The sequence below is a fragment of the Protopterus annectens genome, chromosome 2.part1 (genome assembly GCF_019279795.1).
Source record: "Protopterus annectens isolate FY-2018-M chromosome 2.part1, PAN1.0, whole genome shotgun sequence".
In the NCBI taxonomy this organism is placed as follows: Eukaryota; Metazoa; Chordata; order Ceratodontiformes; family Protopteridae; genus Protopterus; species Protopterus annectens.
The window spans coordinates 676,999,329-677,013,898 of NC_056729.1; the positions used below are offsets into that span (position 1 = coordinate 676,999,329).

The window sequence follows — 14,570 nt, forward strand, 5'->3', positions numbered from 1 at the left end:
GCAATGGTAATCCTGGTATTCTTTGTGAAGTAGTGTTTGTTCCTATATAATGTACCGATTTTTTGTGTACTTTTTTTATAGTCTGGGAAATGTGTAGATCGAATTTAAATTTGCAGTCAATTGCAAGGGTAATGTCTGTGGAGTTAGATTTACTGATATTACCTCTGTATACTCCTCCCTCATTAGACCAGTAATTGAGTATAACGCCCCATTAGGTGGGTACCTCTCCAAACATCTGCAGCAACTGGAAAGGCCTTAGAAATACCTCACAGAGATAATCCGTGGCCTCCAACACCTGTCCTATGCGGGCAGGCTCAAATCATTATTGCTCTACTTGGTATTATACAGATTTCTCAGAGGTGATCAGTGTCTCACCTATAAGACAATCTCAGACCCTGCCCAATTAAAGATGTTCCATATCAGTAAGTCTAACTCCTCGCACATTACCCACTTGAAAGGCCTGAATCTATAATGCAACATCAACAAAACCTACTGGAGAGACAGGTTTGTCTACCAGAGGCTGTCCCGTCTCTGGAATAGACATCCCATATATGTCAAACAGAGTACCTCACTGACCGTCTTAAGCACAACCTTGATGAGTGAATGGGAAACCTCAAATTTGTCCTAGGGGTTCCACCTGTGTTCCTCATTGACAGGGGTGACAGGTGCTGACTGAGGTTTATTTTTGGGGATACACTCTTGGCTTAGCTTGTAAGGGCCCCAAGTCATTAGCCTAGTAACCTCCTATGATCTTAGGATTCTATGTTACATACTACGATTACTTTGCTGTATATCAATGAAATATATATTGTAGTCCCCAAAAGAGGGTCAAAACAGCAAAATGCCGTCTTCAGAATTCAAAAGACTCTTTCTACATTGATTTTTTTCAGCATGGTTTATGTTCCAGTATATTTCTGCCATTGGCCATGGTTTACAAATGGGGGTCATCATCCATGGATCAAGGACATATCCAGAATCACTTGCAATACACAAAATCCAACATTATATATGGAATGCTCCCATCTTGAATGCTTTCTATATGAATAAGCCATACTGCCTAATGTGTATGTCACCTGGAAACCTAGTAACCATGGGGGAAATCTCTTCCCAGGAGCCATTGATAAAAGTCAGTTGTGTGTCAAATGTGTGAATTATGTGAACGACCTCAATAGCACTTGGACATGCAATACATAATACCTTGAATACTATATAATACATTGGTGTTCAAGGAGTGGCACCCAGGACCTCAGGGAAGCTGCAGTCTGATAGAATGTACACATGGTGTTAAAGATCACTCCACTGGTGCCCTAGAAAACTAGGTATACTCTACCACATATTGTAGCATGATGTTGAGGAACTGATTAAGAATTTGCAAGGCAGAGGATTGTGATATACACAGTATGTCCTCTATAGGTCATTGGCAGGTCCCTTAAGCTAGGATGGTCAATGCTACACATACATTTGTGCCCACAGGAATGGGCATGCCACATATCCCTTTCAATTTCACTTGTAGATGAACAGTTTGACTAGGTTCCATAGTGAATCCCTGTCAATTCTGAAGTGAAAAGTTATCAGCTGATCTGTCAGCTGTTGATATGCAAGTTACTACTTCTAATGGCTTAGTTGGTGCAGGTAGCTATGACAATGCAACATTGCAGCACTCTGATGGTGGCTATCAACACTTGGTGTTGATCTGTTGTTGCTGTTGTGCTAAACGTGACCCGTTTCATGTAACCATAAATCATAATATTCATACTAGGTGAATGTGGGTGTGTAACACTGCCATTTTGTGTACCCCTGAATTGCTCTACAGACTTTGCTTCCTGCATTTGCATATTCCACGTTGTTCATTTGCATTAAGTTTCTTTTTTTATATGCTGTTGTGCACATATTTGCATGTTATATGCCATGCAATTTCAGTTATTACAGTTTCCTGCTACCTATATTTTTAGATTGACCAAACCCTGTGAATGACCACTGTCTGCTGGTTTGCTCTGTGCTATGTGCAACCCCTTTATGAACCCACCCAGGGTTTACCACAGCTGAAAAGATTCACATTAGAAAATTGGATGGCTATGTTTAGTGAAAAGTTTTAGAAATGTTATATAATAAGCAATTGTTGTGCCTTAAACATAACGAACGTTAAGAAGGAGATAAGTAAGTAAGCAGACATTGTTAATAAACTACAAAAGTTAAGGTATACTGTTCCACAAGCCAAGTGCTAACAAGCAGCGAACTTGTAAAAAATGAAGAAAAACAGCAAAGTGTTAGACTGTTTTTCTTTATTTTTAAGGTATACTGTTATTTTCTAGACGTCCATTAATTCATTTATGTTTTTATTTTTTGTAGGTATTGGTATATGATATATAATACCCCACCTTAAAAAAGCAACGTGAAAATTTAAAATGTTGAAATCATTTCAGTTAAATGGTAGTAATTATACTGATTTAAAAAGAGGCAGCCATTACAATGATTTAAAATACAGTGCACTAGGTTTCAAAATGCTTAGCAAAAAGAGATCTGCTTTTTATAAACTTGCATTAGAACAATAAAAATAGTATTTACTACACTGTTCCTTTTTACGGATTTTGTTACGTTTAGAGGACAATTGTGGCAAGTAAACTAAGATCATTTATGTCTTTACAGTATTATATTTGTTTGTAAACCCAGTTTAAAACAGGTAAGATGTATATAATTTACAGATTTGTACAAACTGAATTGCCTCTTGTCCTTTTGGCTAAGGGCAAGTGTAGAATCTATTCTTATTAGTTTAACTATTATTTTGAAGAAAAAATGTTGAGGTTTGATTGACTATTTTGAATAGAGGCACAGTGCGTATGATATGCATTAACTGAGTTGTTGTATTATCCGTTCTGTGAGCTCTTTAAAATACATGGAGACATGAGTTACGCCTTGATGACAGTCTACCTAGGTCCTGAAAGGTGTTTATATCACGTTATCGAAAGATGAAAATAGCGAACGCTATTTCATCGAACCTAAAATATCTAAACCACATAATATCAAACATTCAGAACAGCAAATTTTTTCCTTGGGAAAAAAATTTGCTATTCCGAAACACATACACACAACACAAGCACACCTAAAAAACATCAATATACACACATACACTTATAATCCTACAACTAACCCTACACTAAACTATACATACACTACTATCTATCCACTTACCTTAACCCAAACCCTAACCCTAAGGTCCGTCACTGTTGCACACTCACCTAACCTGCACCCTAACCCTAACTCACTTAACCTGCCCCTAAACCTAATTCACCTAACCCGCCCCTAACCCTAACACACCTAACCTGCATCCTAACCCTAACTCACCTAACCCATGCCCTAGTCCTAACAACCACACAATTGCACACTTACCTGAACCCAACCCGTAAATCTCCACCACAGCGCTGAAAATAGTGAAGCCACAGAACCGGCCAACTGAATTCTTTCCCTAGGAAATAATTTGGTGTTCTGCAGCTTCACTATTTTTAGAGTTCGATTAAAACGGTTTGATATTAGGACCTTTGAAGTTTTAAAACTTTGATGTTCTGATATAGACCCCCTGAAAGTACTCAATGCAGCCGTTTGTGCCTCAGAACTCATTGAGTGTGCTGCCACCTGTGTATAGGACTTTAATAAGTAGCCCATTACAGCACAAAAGTGATGACATAATTTTCTTGTTGCTGACTATATAACAAGGTCACAGTAGCTATTATTGGCACAAAATACCAGTTTTTGTTTTGCAGGCTTCTCATTTAAGTGTGTTTTTAGGTTATTCTAAAGACTTGGCTGGGAAAGCAGGAAGTGCATTAAGAGTTACTGCTGTCTGTTTTGTGGGGTTAATCGATACATTTGCTCTGTTTCTGTAATTGGCTGAGGTTTCAGTAAATAGGTGTCTTCAATAAAAATATGAATGAGTACTTCACTACACAGAACTTGAAACTAACAATTCTTACTCTTTTGCAGTTGGCCGATTGTACATTTGCATTGTGCTAAATAACTCCAACTAATTATAACTTTAGGCATCTGGAATATAAGAGCAAAAATGCAAATGGATACTCCACTAACCAGAAATTTTTAAGTTACATAGATACATAGAACTGTGTGTGTCTCTCTCTCTCTCTCTCTCTATATATATATATATACACATACACACACACACACACTCAATCACGTGGATTTATATCATATTACTGAGTTTTTTGAAACAGGAAATTCATATGCTTGAGACCATATGATCAAGTTTCTAAAAACTGTAGTATAAAAAAATCTATACACCCCACACCACCTGCGAATTATATATATACCAACTCCGAGATAGCACTACAGTCAGGGAAAGAGTAAATTCCCCAATCCCCCCTGCACCATGATCTACATAGACATGATTTAATGAGGAATTTACCATTTTCCAAACTGTAGTGCAATCGTGGAGTTAGCATGTATAAGTTTCAGGGAGTGTGGAAGAGGCAGGGGGCATCAATGTAGATTTTTTTTTATGTTCCAAGTTTTCAGAAACTCGATCATATGGTTTCAACCATATAAATATTGAGTTTCCAAAAACTTATTATTACAATGTAAATTTATAGATACATATATACCAATAGACTTGGTAATATAAAGAACTACACTGAAGAGATAGAATGTAGGTGGATAGTGAGGCTACAAGCACACAAAGCATATGGCTTGAATGAAAAGGTCTCACTGAAACCATTCCTGGCAGCGAGACCCTATAAATATTAAAATTTATAAATTTTACACTTTGTGGCATTAAAAATATGTTGTTGTTGATATTAATGTAAAATGAACATTACTTCAGTTATTCATTTGTGTATTATGTCAAATGATGTACATGAAGTATTTTATTCATTGTTTTAAATGGTTCTACAAACAAGTGTATCTTTAAATTTTAATTGGATATTTTTAGATTTTAATTGAATAATTTTAATGAAGGCTAATTGATAATGCTATATAAGATGAAGTAGAGTGCTATGCTATTATTGAAGTCTGATGAAACGTTTTTTGAACGTGAAAGCGCTTACTTGGATCCTGCATCTGTTTTATTTTATTAAAACTCTTGAAGTGAAGACTGGAGTTATTCGTTATTTCCAGCTGTGGAGAGCCCCTTTTGTGTTTGCTTTTCTTTTGGACATATATATGTATGTATGTATATATATATATATATATATATATATATATATATATATATATATAGTTATGTGTTATGTAACCAGTCGTATATAATCCTGGTTAACAAGCTTCAAATAAACAGATAAATAAGTAAGTACTGCATTCTCAATGTCTATTATGAAAACATTTTATTTTAGTTAGAATAGAAAAAAAAATAGTACTATAAACCATTAAGACTGGATTACTTATCATAAGCATATTATTTTTCTCTGAAACTGTTAATTTTTATTTACAGCTTTGTTGTTGAGATGAATATGTGAATATATATATATATATATATATATATGTGTATGTATATATATATATATATATATATATATGTATGTATATATATATATATATATATATATATATATATATATATATATATATATATGTATATATATATATATATATATATATATACAGATGTGTGTGTGTGTGTGAAGAATGTAGAATATAAACAGTGAACATAATGCTTATATATGCAGACTTACAGGAAATTCATATTTTTTTCTCTTTACAGAATCCCTCAACTGAAATAATGCATTGTAATTACCTCCACTCATTTGTTCTAAGCCTGGTTCGCAGAAAAAATGTTTCTCTAGACAGCCCAGAAGAATCAAAGTTATGTCGATGCTTATCCACAATAGATTTGATTGCCTTAGGAGTAGGCAGCACACTTGGAGCTGGTGTTTACGTACTTGCAGGGGAAGTAGCCAAGGGAGATTCTGGACCCAGCATTATTATCTCCTTTCTAATAGCTGCATTGGCATCAGTGATGGCAGGTCTCTGCTATGCTGAGTTTGGTGCCAGAGTGCCGAAGACTGGCTCTGCTTACTTGTACAGCTATGTGACCGTTGGTGAATTTCTCGCATTTATTACTGGATGGAACCTCATTCTCTCCTATGTTATAGGTAAGTATGATGTAAGTAATACAATAGTTTTCCGCCAGAACCCTGGAGTATAGCTACGTGGCATTTATGAACTCTAGTTTAGAGGGTTGTTAATAAAATGTAGGTATTTTGTATTTTTTATGAAATGCATTGTTTTCTATTCATATTTTTCTTGATTTATGACACAGAAAATCACAGAAAGTAGTATCATGAAAACAACTAATAGTGAGCACTCACAACATTGCTGTTGTAGTTGAAAGTATGTTGTAATAGCCCAATCGGATTAGAGACTAAGTTAAATGAATTGTTTCCAAATTAAATTACGTGATTCTTGCTCAGATATATCAACCAGACCCAGTTTTGGTAGAAGTCGTCAGAATGTGCAAGATAACAAGGTAGACAAGTTGTGAGTAGTTACGTTACATGCTGTATTATGAATAAATATATACTGAAGACTTGTGTTCTGAAATACATAGCACTTGTAATTATGTCAAGAGAGGAGGAAGCATTTTGGTGAGCTTATGAAACATTGACAAAAAAACTCCATGAAGATAGGGAAGATTTTGAAAATTAATGTCATCTTTTAAGTGAAATTTCCTCCTTAGTGCAGATATTGTTATCAAAACTGATAGTTTTCATAGGTATACCGTTAAGGCAGATATTTTGTTTATTCCATTCCAGTTTTATCTTATCATTTTGAATTGTTTGTAATTTGAGTATAAATAAGACATGTAGGCTGACTGGATGTTCACTGCCAAAAGATGTACAAAACATGTGCAGCAGTATTAATTCCACAAATGAAGCAGCTTGATGAGACATTTTTGTCCAGGGGTGTTAAATAGGTGTTATGCTGTCACATTAATTGCTGATGAATATGTTTATTGAAGTTAAATTCTGTGTTAATCTCCCTCAGTAGTGCCAACTAGTAATTGTTGGAGTGTACAGATGAAACAACTAGCAAATTTAATAGTTTTAGAGTAAAGAAAGAAGATGTTTATTCTTAGGGTACAAACGTCATAAGGATATTAGCAATCGTATGTTTGCATTTCTTTCAAGAAGATGAAAGAAAAGGAATGAATTTGGCAACTGCAGTTCTATCTAAATTCACACAGAATTTAAGGTTTCAACAGGGTATAATAACTGAAGACGAGGCCAACCATTTATCACTTACCTGATATATGATAAGAATATCTTAAAACAGAGACAATTTAAACAATGAATTATTGTTATACTTAGGTTACTTTCTAAAGGTTGATAACACATGAATTATGTAAGTAGCTCCAATTTGGAGATACATTTCTGGGTGTCTAAATTTAGAAATTTAAAAAATGAAAGCAGTTTTATAAGTATTCTTAAACATGTTAGGACTGGTTCTATGGTGAAGAACAATCAATCTAACTGCAGTAACCAAATGAGTCATATTTGGAGATGTACCAAGGTCCCCCAAATAGCTAAGTTTTCCCATTCCCAAGACTGTATAGAAAAGAAGAACATTAGAAATCTTCAGGTCTCTTTCACTTTTAGATCACATTTTATAGTAATCGGTTTAACTGTTACAAAGTTATAGATAATAGAAATGAGGTATTCATTCACAAGGGAAGATAAATTGTTAAAAGAGTAAAATATGCTTGAAAAGGCATTCATTGTTAGAATCGATGTCCTCACCAACAGCTGTTCTTGTTGCAGTTTTCTAGCTCTAATGTAATTTTTATCCAAAACTGAAGTAAATTTGGTCCGGATAGGAGAGCATGTATTGTATTAATACTTGACCCCAACATACTTGAATTCATTCAAGCAAAACATTTACGTGATTAGCAGGTGCTGATTTTAGAATGTTATTTTGAATGCTTAGTGGGAAAAGTGTCAACTTATCAAGATTCAGTTTGTAACTCAAAATATTATCACTACTCAAAGAAGTTAGTGAATAGATATTTACACAGAGATTATATTTATGTACATATTGAAATATTTTAGTGATGCTAAGTAGGGAGGACATAGAATTAAAAAAAACAACTGGTTCTAGTAATAGGATAAAAACATATGGTGGCATCCACCCCTGTGGCACAGAGGGATAAATCACTTATGGTGCCCCAGATGACCAGTGGTCTAGTAGCTGTACAGGTGCTAGAGGCAGAATTGGAGTGAGTGGCTTGTGCCATCTCACCCATGCTTGGGAAGGAAGCTGCATAGGCAATAGCACCATTAAGAGCCTAGTGAGCTGCAGTCTACAAGCCCTATACTAATTGGTTGGGAGGTTGCTACAAGCCATATACTAATTGGTTGGGAGGTTGAACATGTGAGGAAGTGATCTTGGACCTGGCAGAGGGAGCAGTTGCACAGCTTACAAAATTGCTGTGACATGGTAAGGGGTTAGGACACAATCCCTTGCAGCAGTGTGATGCTGCACAAGTATCGTTGGGTGCAGAACTGGGTCAGACTGAGCCTGGGGCACATTAAGGTGGACCTGGTAGACCCAGTAAATGAGGAGAGGAGTGATGTTAGATAATGGGAACCCCTATTGGGTAGCTTCGGAAATTTCTATGGGTAACATCATTTTGCCATTTGTTGCAATGTAGGTGGAGCCTAGCACATACATGACTTTAACTTCTTGCACAAAGCCCTTCAAAAGAAATTATTTAGAACTTTGAAATGGAAGGTTATTCGGACATAGTCAAATGATTTGTTTACATCTACAGCAAAAAAAAAATGCCCAGTTGTTCTACTTTTGTGGGAATTATAGTATAAGATCCATTCAAGCACTGGATTGGTATGTTGTGTCTGCTCCAACTCCATGAAGCCCAGCTGGAACTTGGATATGATGCAGTTAACAATTAAGTGTAGTCTTCTGGCTGGTATCATTCAAAAAATTGTACTGCTATTTAATTCTGTATGCAGTAATATCGTAATTGTTATTTAACAAAACTCTGGGGTCATGTTCAAGGGTAAGATAGATTTATGTACTTATCAGCAATTCCATTACATTTGAAGCAATTATAATAACATGAGAAAGACTGGTGAGATTAGCTGTTTAGATTTTTTACAGAAAATTGTATCAAAATTGTCCTGGATAGAAAGCTTACCATCTTTAAAATGTGAGATTTCTACCTTCACTTCTTCTGGGAAGAAGTCATTCAGATGTGTTTGAAAGACACTGGGCAAATACCAATCAATATTTGCCAAATGTATATTGGGGCTGATAGAAGCATAGCTGTGTTCATATGTACATTAGAAGGCATCAGCAATACATTCCTGTTATGTATATATGAGGTCCATTATCTCTGACTGAAGAAATAGCGTTTGAACCAACATTTAATTTCAATAAACTTGCTAAACATTTGGAAATACCTGAGTCTGATTCAGGGTATGTTACTTGCATTTTTGATTCAAATATTGATGGATTCAAAGCATGACTACATTTTAATTTGGATTCTTCATCAAATGATTTACATTTTTTCATTGTTATCAATAAATTCTAACTTCCTTAGATCACCTAACTGAAACTGAATTTAACCCAAATACAGCTCACTTTCTGTTTGGTACTTCTCTGTTCAGTTTCCAAACACTCTATCTGCTTCCACCCCTGTCCTTAAAGGAGTCCCTCAGGGCTCCCCTTCTTTTTTTTCCATGTTCATTAATAAACTACCACTTGGCCTCCCATACCTCTGTCTCTTTCTTTATGCTGATGACATTGTCTTATTTCGCTCAAACCTGACCTCCACAGCCATAGAACAGCAACTGCAGGCTGACTTCCTTTCTCCTACTAAATGGCTTAATAACAAAAGGCTAATGCCAAATACTTCCAAAACTAAAGCAATGCTGTTTGGTACCTCCCCCAAAACATCAGCAAAAACATTCAGTCACTTCTTATCCATGACCATATTGATAGCCTAACTGATCAAATAATCTTCCTCAAATTCCTTGGTATATGGATTGATCCCATACTGAACTTTCACCTTCACCTAGAGCAAATGTGGAAGAAAATTAATTCCCTCTGATTTTGGCCCTATTAAATGTTTCCTTTTCTCTCCAGGCCAATCAGGAATGCTATTGGCAAAAGTATTCTACTAGTACAGCCATAGTGTGGAATTCCTCTGGTTACAGCATCATCCATGAAAAACCCCACCTTCCAAGCTGTAAGCAACTCTATCTGCCATTTCATTACCCTCTCCCATATAAAATAGCATCATTGTATCACACTTAATAAAGCCATTTGGCTACCTGTCCAATAAAATGCCAACCTGCTTCTAGGATCCCAACTCTGAAAGCTCCTCAAAAAACAATCCTGTCCTTCCCTTGCCCCCAAATGCTTCAGCTAATCCCAATCTAATCTAAATAGGCTAAACCACTTGGGACCAGTTCTTCAATATCTGTGAACCAGATTTCATTGCACTAATCATGTCTTCTCCATCCATGGCCCAAACTCTGGAAATTTCCCCCTACTAATATTAAAGACATCACACCATGTCCATAACTTCATGCTCAGATTAAAGATCAGTTTAAGTCTGAGCCAGTTTGCAAAATGCTTTCCTTCTGAACACATCATCTAATCCCCCATTCTACCCTTCACTAGTCGGGCACCTTTGTCTTCCTCACATTATTTCCCTGCACTAATATGTGACATCCCTGCTGGGTCTATATCACATCATCAGAAACGCAAATCGTTGAGTTGCTTATTCAGTGAACACACTTTGTCGAAACCTCACTCCATCGAATGGATGTTTAATCAAAGTTTTTCACAGAGAAAAACAACATTTGGTCAGGCTAGCGACTCACAAAATTCTAAAAATTTAAAACCGACCCAAGTGAGGGACTGCACCTGCCACCCCCCCCCCCATGAAATATACATACTGCAAGATCTCACTACAGTGACGATAAGGGCAAATTCCCAAAGATGGCCAACCATTGTTTTTCCCTGTCAAAAACTTTGATTAAACAGCCGTTTAATGTTGTGAGATTTCAACAAAGTGTGTTTGCTGAATAGCAATTCGATGATTTGGGGTTTCGATGATGTGATATAGACCCATCCCTTCCACATTGTATGTATTGTATATTAGCAATTTCTGTGTGCCAGTACTTTGCTTTTGCCTTTACACTTTGCACTCTATCCTTTCACTATTTCACTCTCTCTTTCTTCCCCCCTTCTCTGACTATCCCTTCCCAGTTATCCCCTGTACTGTGTGCTTTATTATTACTACTGAAATTAATTCACTGCTTTCTTCATACAATTTTTTTTTTGTATTCATAAAACATCTTTTTAACTTGCTTGTATACTGTTATTTATACCTGCCTGGGCTAAGGCTGATATAGGTCCATTTGGATCAGTGCTCTACCCCAGTTACAAAACTGAATGAATAAATAAATAAATAAATAAATATGTTAGATGATATAGTTATCATACAACTGTTAACCAATAAAATGTTACATGTAATAAATACTTTTCATTTCACCTGATATTTTATATCATAATATGTTTTGATTAGTAGTCCTCTAAAAGTAGATTTGAAGATGGCCCATGCCTTGATTATGTGTTTAAAAGCAGTAAGACTTTGTTAAACGTAGAACCTAGAGTAATACTCCATCACTTTCCTTAATAATTCCATGATTACTGTTGTTAGCCAGCACCTGTGAGAGCTGGGTCTATATTAGTTAATTGAAATACATATTCATTGATGGTTAAACAGCAAAATTCATTACCGCGAATCATGGAATTTTTCCTAGGGTTAAGAACCAATGGGCCACCACCACAGCTTTGGCCTTTTCCCCACTGTAGTGTGATCTAGGAGTTGGTATATCTATAGTTAGGGGGGTGTGGGTGGGGTGCAGCCCTCCACACTGGGGAGGGGACAAAGCCCCCTACTTGGGTGGGTTTGATTTAGTGTGGTGTGTGTTCTGGAGTGGTAGACAGCGAGTGGTTCCTAACCCTGGGAAAATTTCCATGCTTCACTGTAATGAATTTTGCTGTTTAGCCTTTGTTGAATACGTAGTCAATGAATATTTATTTCAATTAATTAATGTAGACCCGTGAGAGCTTAAGGAAGAAATCTCAAACTAAAATCAAAGGATGCAATATAAATAGGTGTATGCATTCCTTAGGTACAAAACTACCTTCAGGATCATTTTGGACCTGTTTGATTTATAAGGGAAGAAATATCTTAACCAACGTTTCCCCTCTTCAACTGTTATTTGACTTACCCGAGGCAAACCTATAACAAACTCCATTCATTTTGTATGCATCGAACTGTGAGGTACACATATGTGGTTTGCTAACTAAAATTATGAAAATTAGGTTCCTTTACATATAAAATTATCTTAAACTAAGACATTTGTGTACCATTTGGTGAGTACTATAAAGTGTATATTGCTTTAATAATCGCATATACCATCCATTTAGCTGCAAAACCTCTGGCATTCAAGTAATTCAGCTAGCTAGCAATACTGAACAGTAACTAGAATTTATACAGTGGAGTTTCAAGATTAGTTGGCATCAATAGAATTTGAAAAACGTTTGTTATCTATGCTCCTGTACTCCCTCAAGCTAAGTAATACCGGGTCTATATTATAATCGCGAAAGCTGTCTTTCGCAAATACATGTTCATCTACACATAAACGTCGAAGAACGAGAACAGCTAAGTATCAAAAAAGGAAAATGGAGAGCACCGAACGCATTCCCGGAAGTAACAGCGCCATAGAGGTAAGGTAAACCTAACTGTACAAACCTTACCTAAAACACTTTTTCAAATGTTTTTGCAGGGGGGCAAGGCCCCCTGCACCCCCACATGGGGGCTGTGTTCCCCACACACCCCCCTACTTAAATATACCAACTCCGAGACCGCACTACAGTGGGGAAAAGGATTCATTTACTCATCCCCACGATCACCCTGCTGGGCAAGAAAATCCGTGTGGCATTCTCCATTTCACTCTTTTGGTATTTTGCTGTTCTCGTTCTTCAACATTTATGGCCTGTTTTCAGTGGAGACCCAAGGAGAAAAGTTCCAACAAATTGCAAACAGTTACAAAATACAAAATAAAGTACAAGCAGATAAGGAAGAACAGAATTTTAAAGTGTCATGCAACTAAACAGAGACAAATGTATACATGTTCTTCCTTATGTACTTGTACTTTATTTGATATTTTGTAGCTGCTTGCAATTTGTTGGATCTTTTCTCCCTGGGTTTCCACTGAAAACGGGCCATCTGGCCCAGTCGGACACTACCTGGTAATCAAATGTAATAAATAAATAAATAAAATAAATAAAATCTAAATAGTCCACAAGTGCAGATCAACAAGAGTGAATAGTGGGCAGGTTCATCTTATACATTAAATTGCAGCAGTTATCTCAGGGCTACTCTCAGACTGGGTAGGTCTCCACTGCAAGCACCTTTCAAGGGGTAAGTCTGTAGAAAAAGTGAATCTACAATAATTTTGTAAGAAGTATCTCAATCTAGTATATTAATACCATTTCATTATATAGTGTTTCTAACCAACAATAAAATGCCAGACAATAAGGCAACTTTTAATAGAATAACAGTTATATTTATGTACTGCATTTTCACCTAAAAATATTTAGCATAACAGATGTTTGCACTGGTGTGAATGAGGAAACAGTTGTCGTAGTTATTTCCGTAAAACACATAGTAATACTGCTGTAAGGTATTATCACTGCATCATTAACCCACCACCATTCAATCCAACACACAGATGATGGTGCAAAACATGGAGGTTGAAGAAGCTAACCAATCACAATTTTCAAGTTCATTGGATAAAGCTCACCAGCTGTTTAGGCCTGTTGATTTCCCAATGTCTTGTTTTAGCTTTACAATAGCCAAGAAGAGTTCAATGTAGATCATGTTAATGTTTGCCCAAATGTATTTCAAAATGGAAGAGTACTAGGGCTCATCTTTGGTAAATAACCTTCTAAACGTTAGCTATTTGAACCACAAACATAAATAAAGAATCAATACGTTTTCTGTTAGCTATAGATGAAAGTTGTTGTATCTTTCGGCTTTTCCCGGTTAGGTTCCCCACAGCGGAACTCCGGTCCGCTAATGATTGCCAGTAGATTTTTACGTACCGAGTTGCCAGCTCTGATGCACAATATAGATGAAAGTACAGCCAGAAAAAAATAAGAGGAAAAAGTGAGATCAAAGCTCTTGATAAAAAACAAATATTCTAATCCAACCAAATTATAGGGTTAATGGAAACTGTAATGAGTATTCCTCTCTGTATAAGTAGTACATTTTTTTTTCAAAAGTAACCAAATGAAAAACATACCATTAAACCATAAGGACAACATAATGTGATTGAGTTTAGTTTTATAGCATTCCATATTACCTATTTAATGGCATTCCATCAAGTCAGTATGAGGAGTGCAAGGATTGGCCCAAAATTCACGGTACAATGGAACCTATCTTTTCTTCTTTGATCTATACAACCTATGTGGCGTATTTGCTTGTAGAGGAAGGTAAAGTTTATATTGCTGCATGTATTTATATATAT

The 14,570-nt window shown here is 36.1% G+C and overlaps 1 protein-coding gene and 1 pseudogene across 2 annotated transcripts in view; both read left to right on the forward strand.

Moving 5' to 3' along the window:
* Positions 1-14,570, forward strand: part of SLC7A2 (solute carrier family 7 member 2) — a 1,203,198-nt gene that overhangs the window by 619,765 nt on the left and 568,863 nt on the right. For both annotated transcript variants that reach the window (XM_044062413.1, XM_044062412.1), the window contains one exon: positions 5,705-6,095. In XM_044062413.1, the coding sequence (XP_043918348.1) occupies positions 5,723-6,095 (373 nt within the window). In that variant the 5' untranslated portion in view covers positions 5,705-5,722. The remainder of the gene's footprint in view (positions 1-5,704; positions 6,096-14,570) is intronic.
* Positions 2,718-2,873, forward strand: LOC122795134 (annotated as a pseudogene).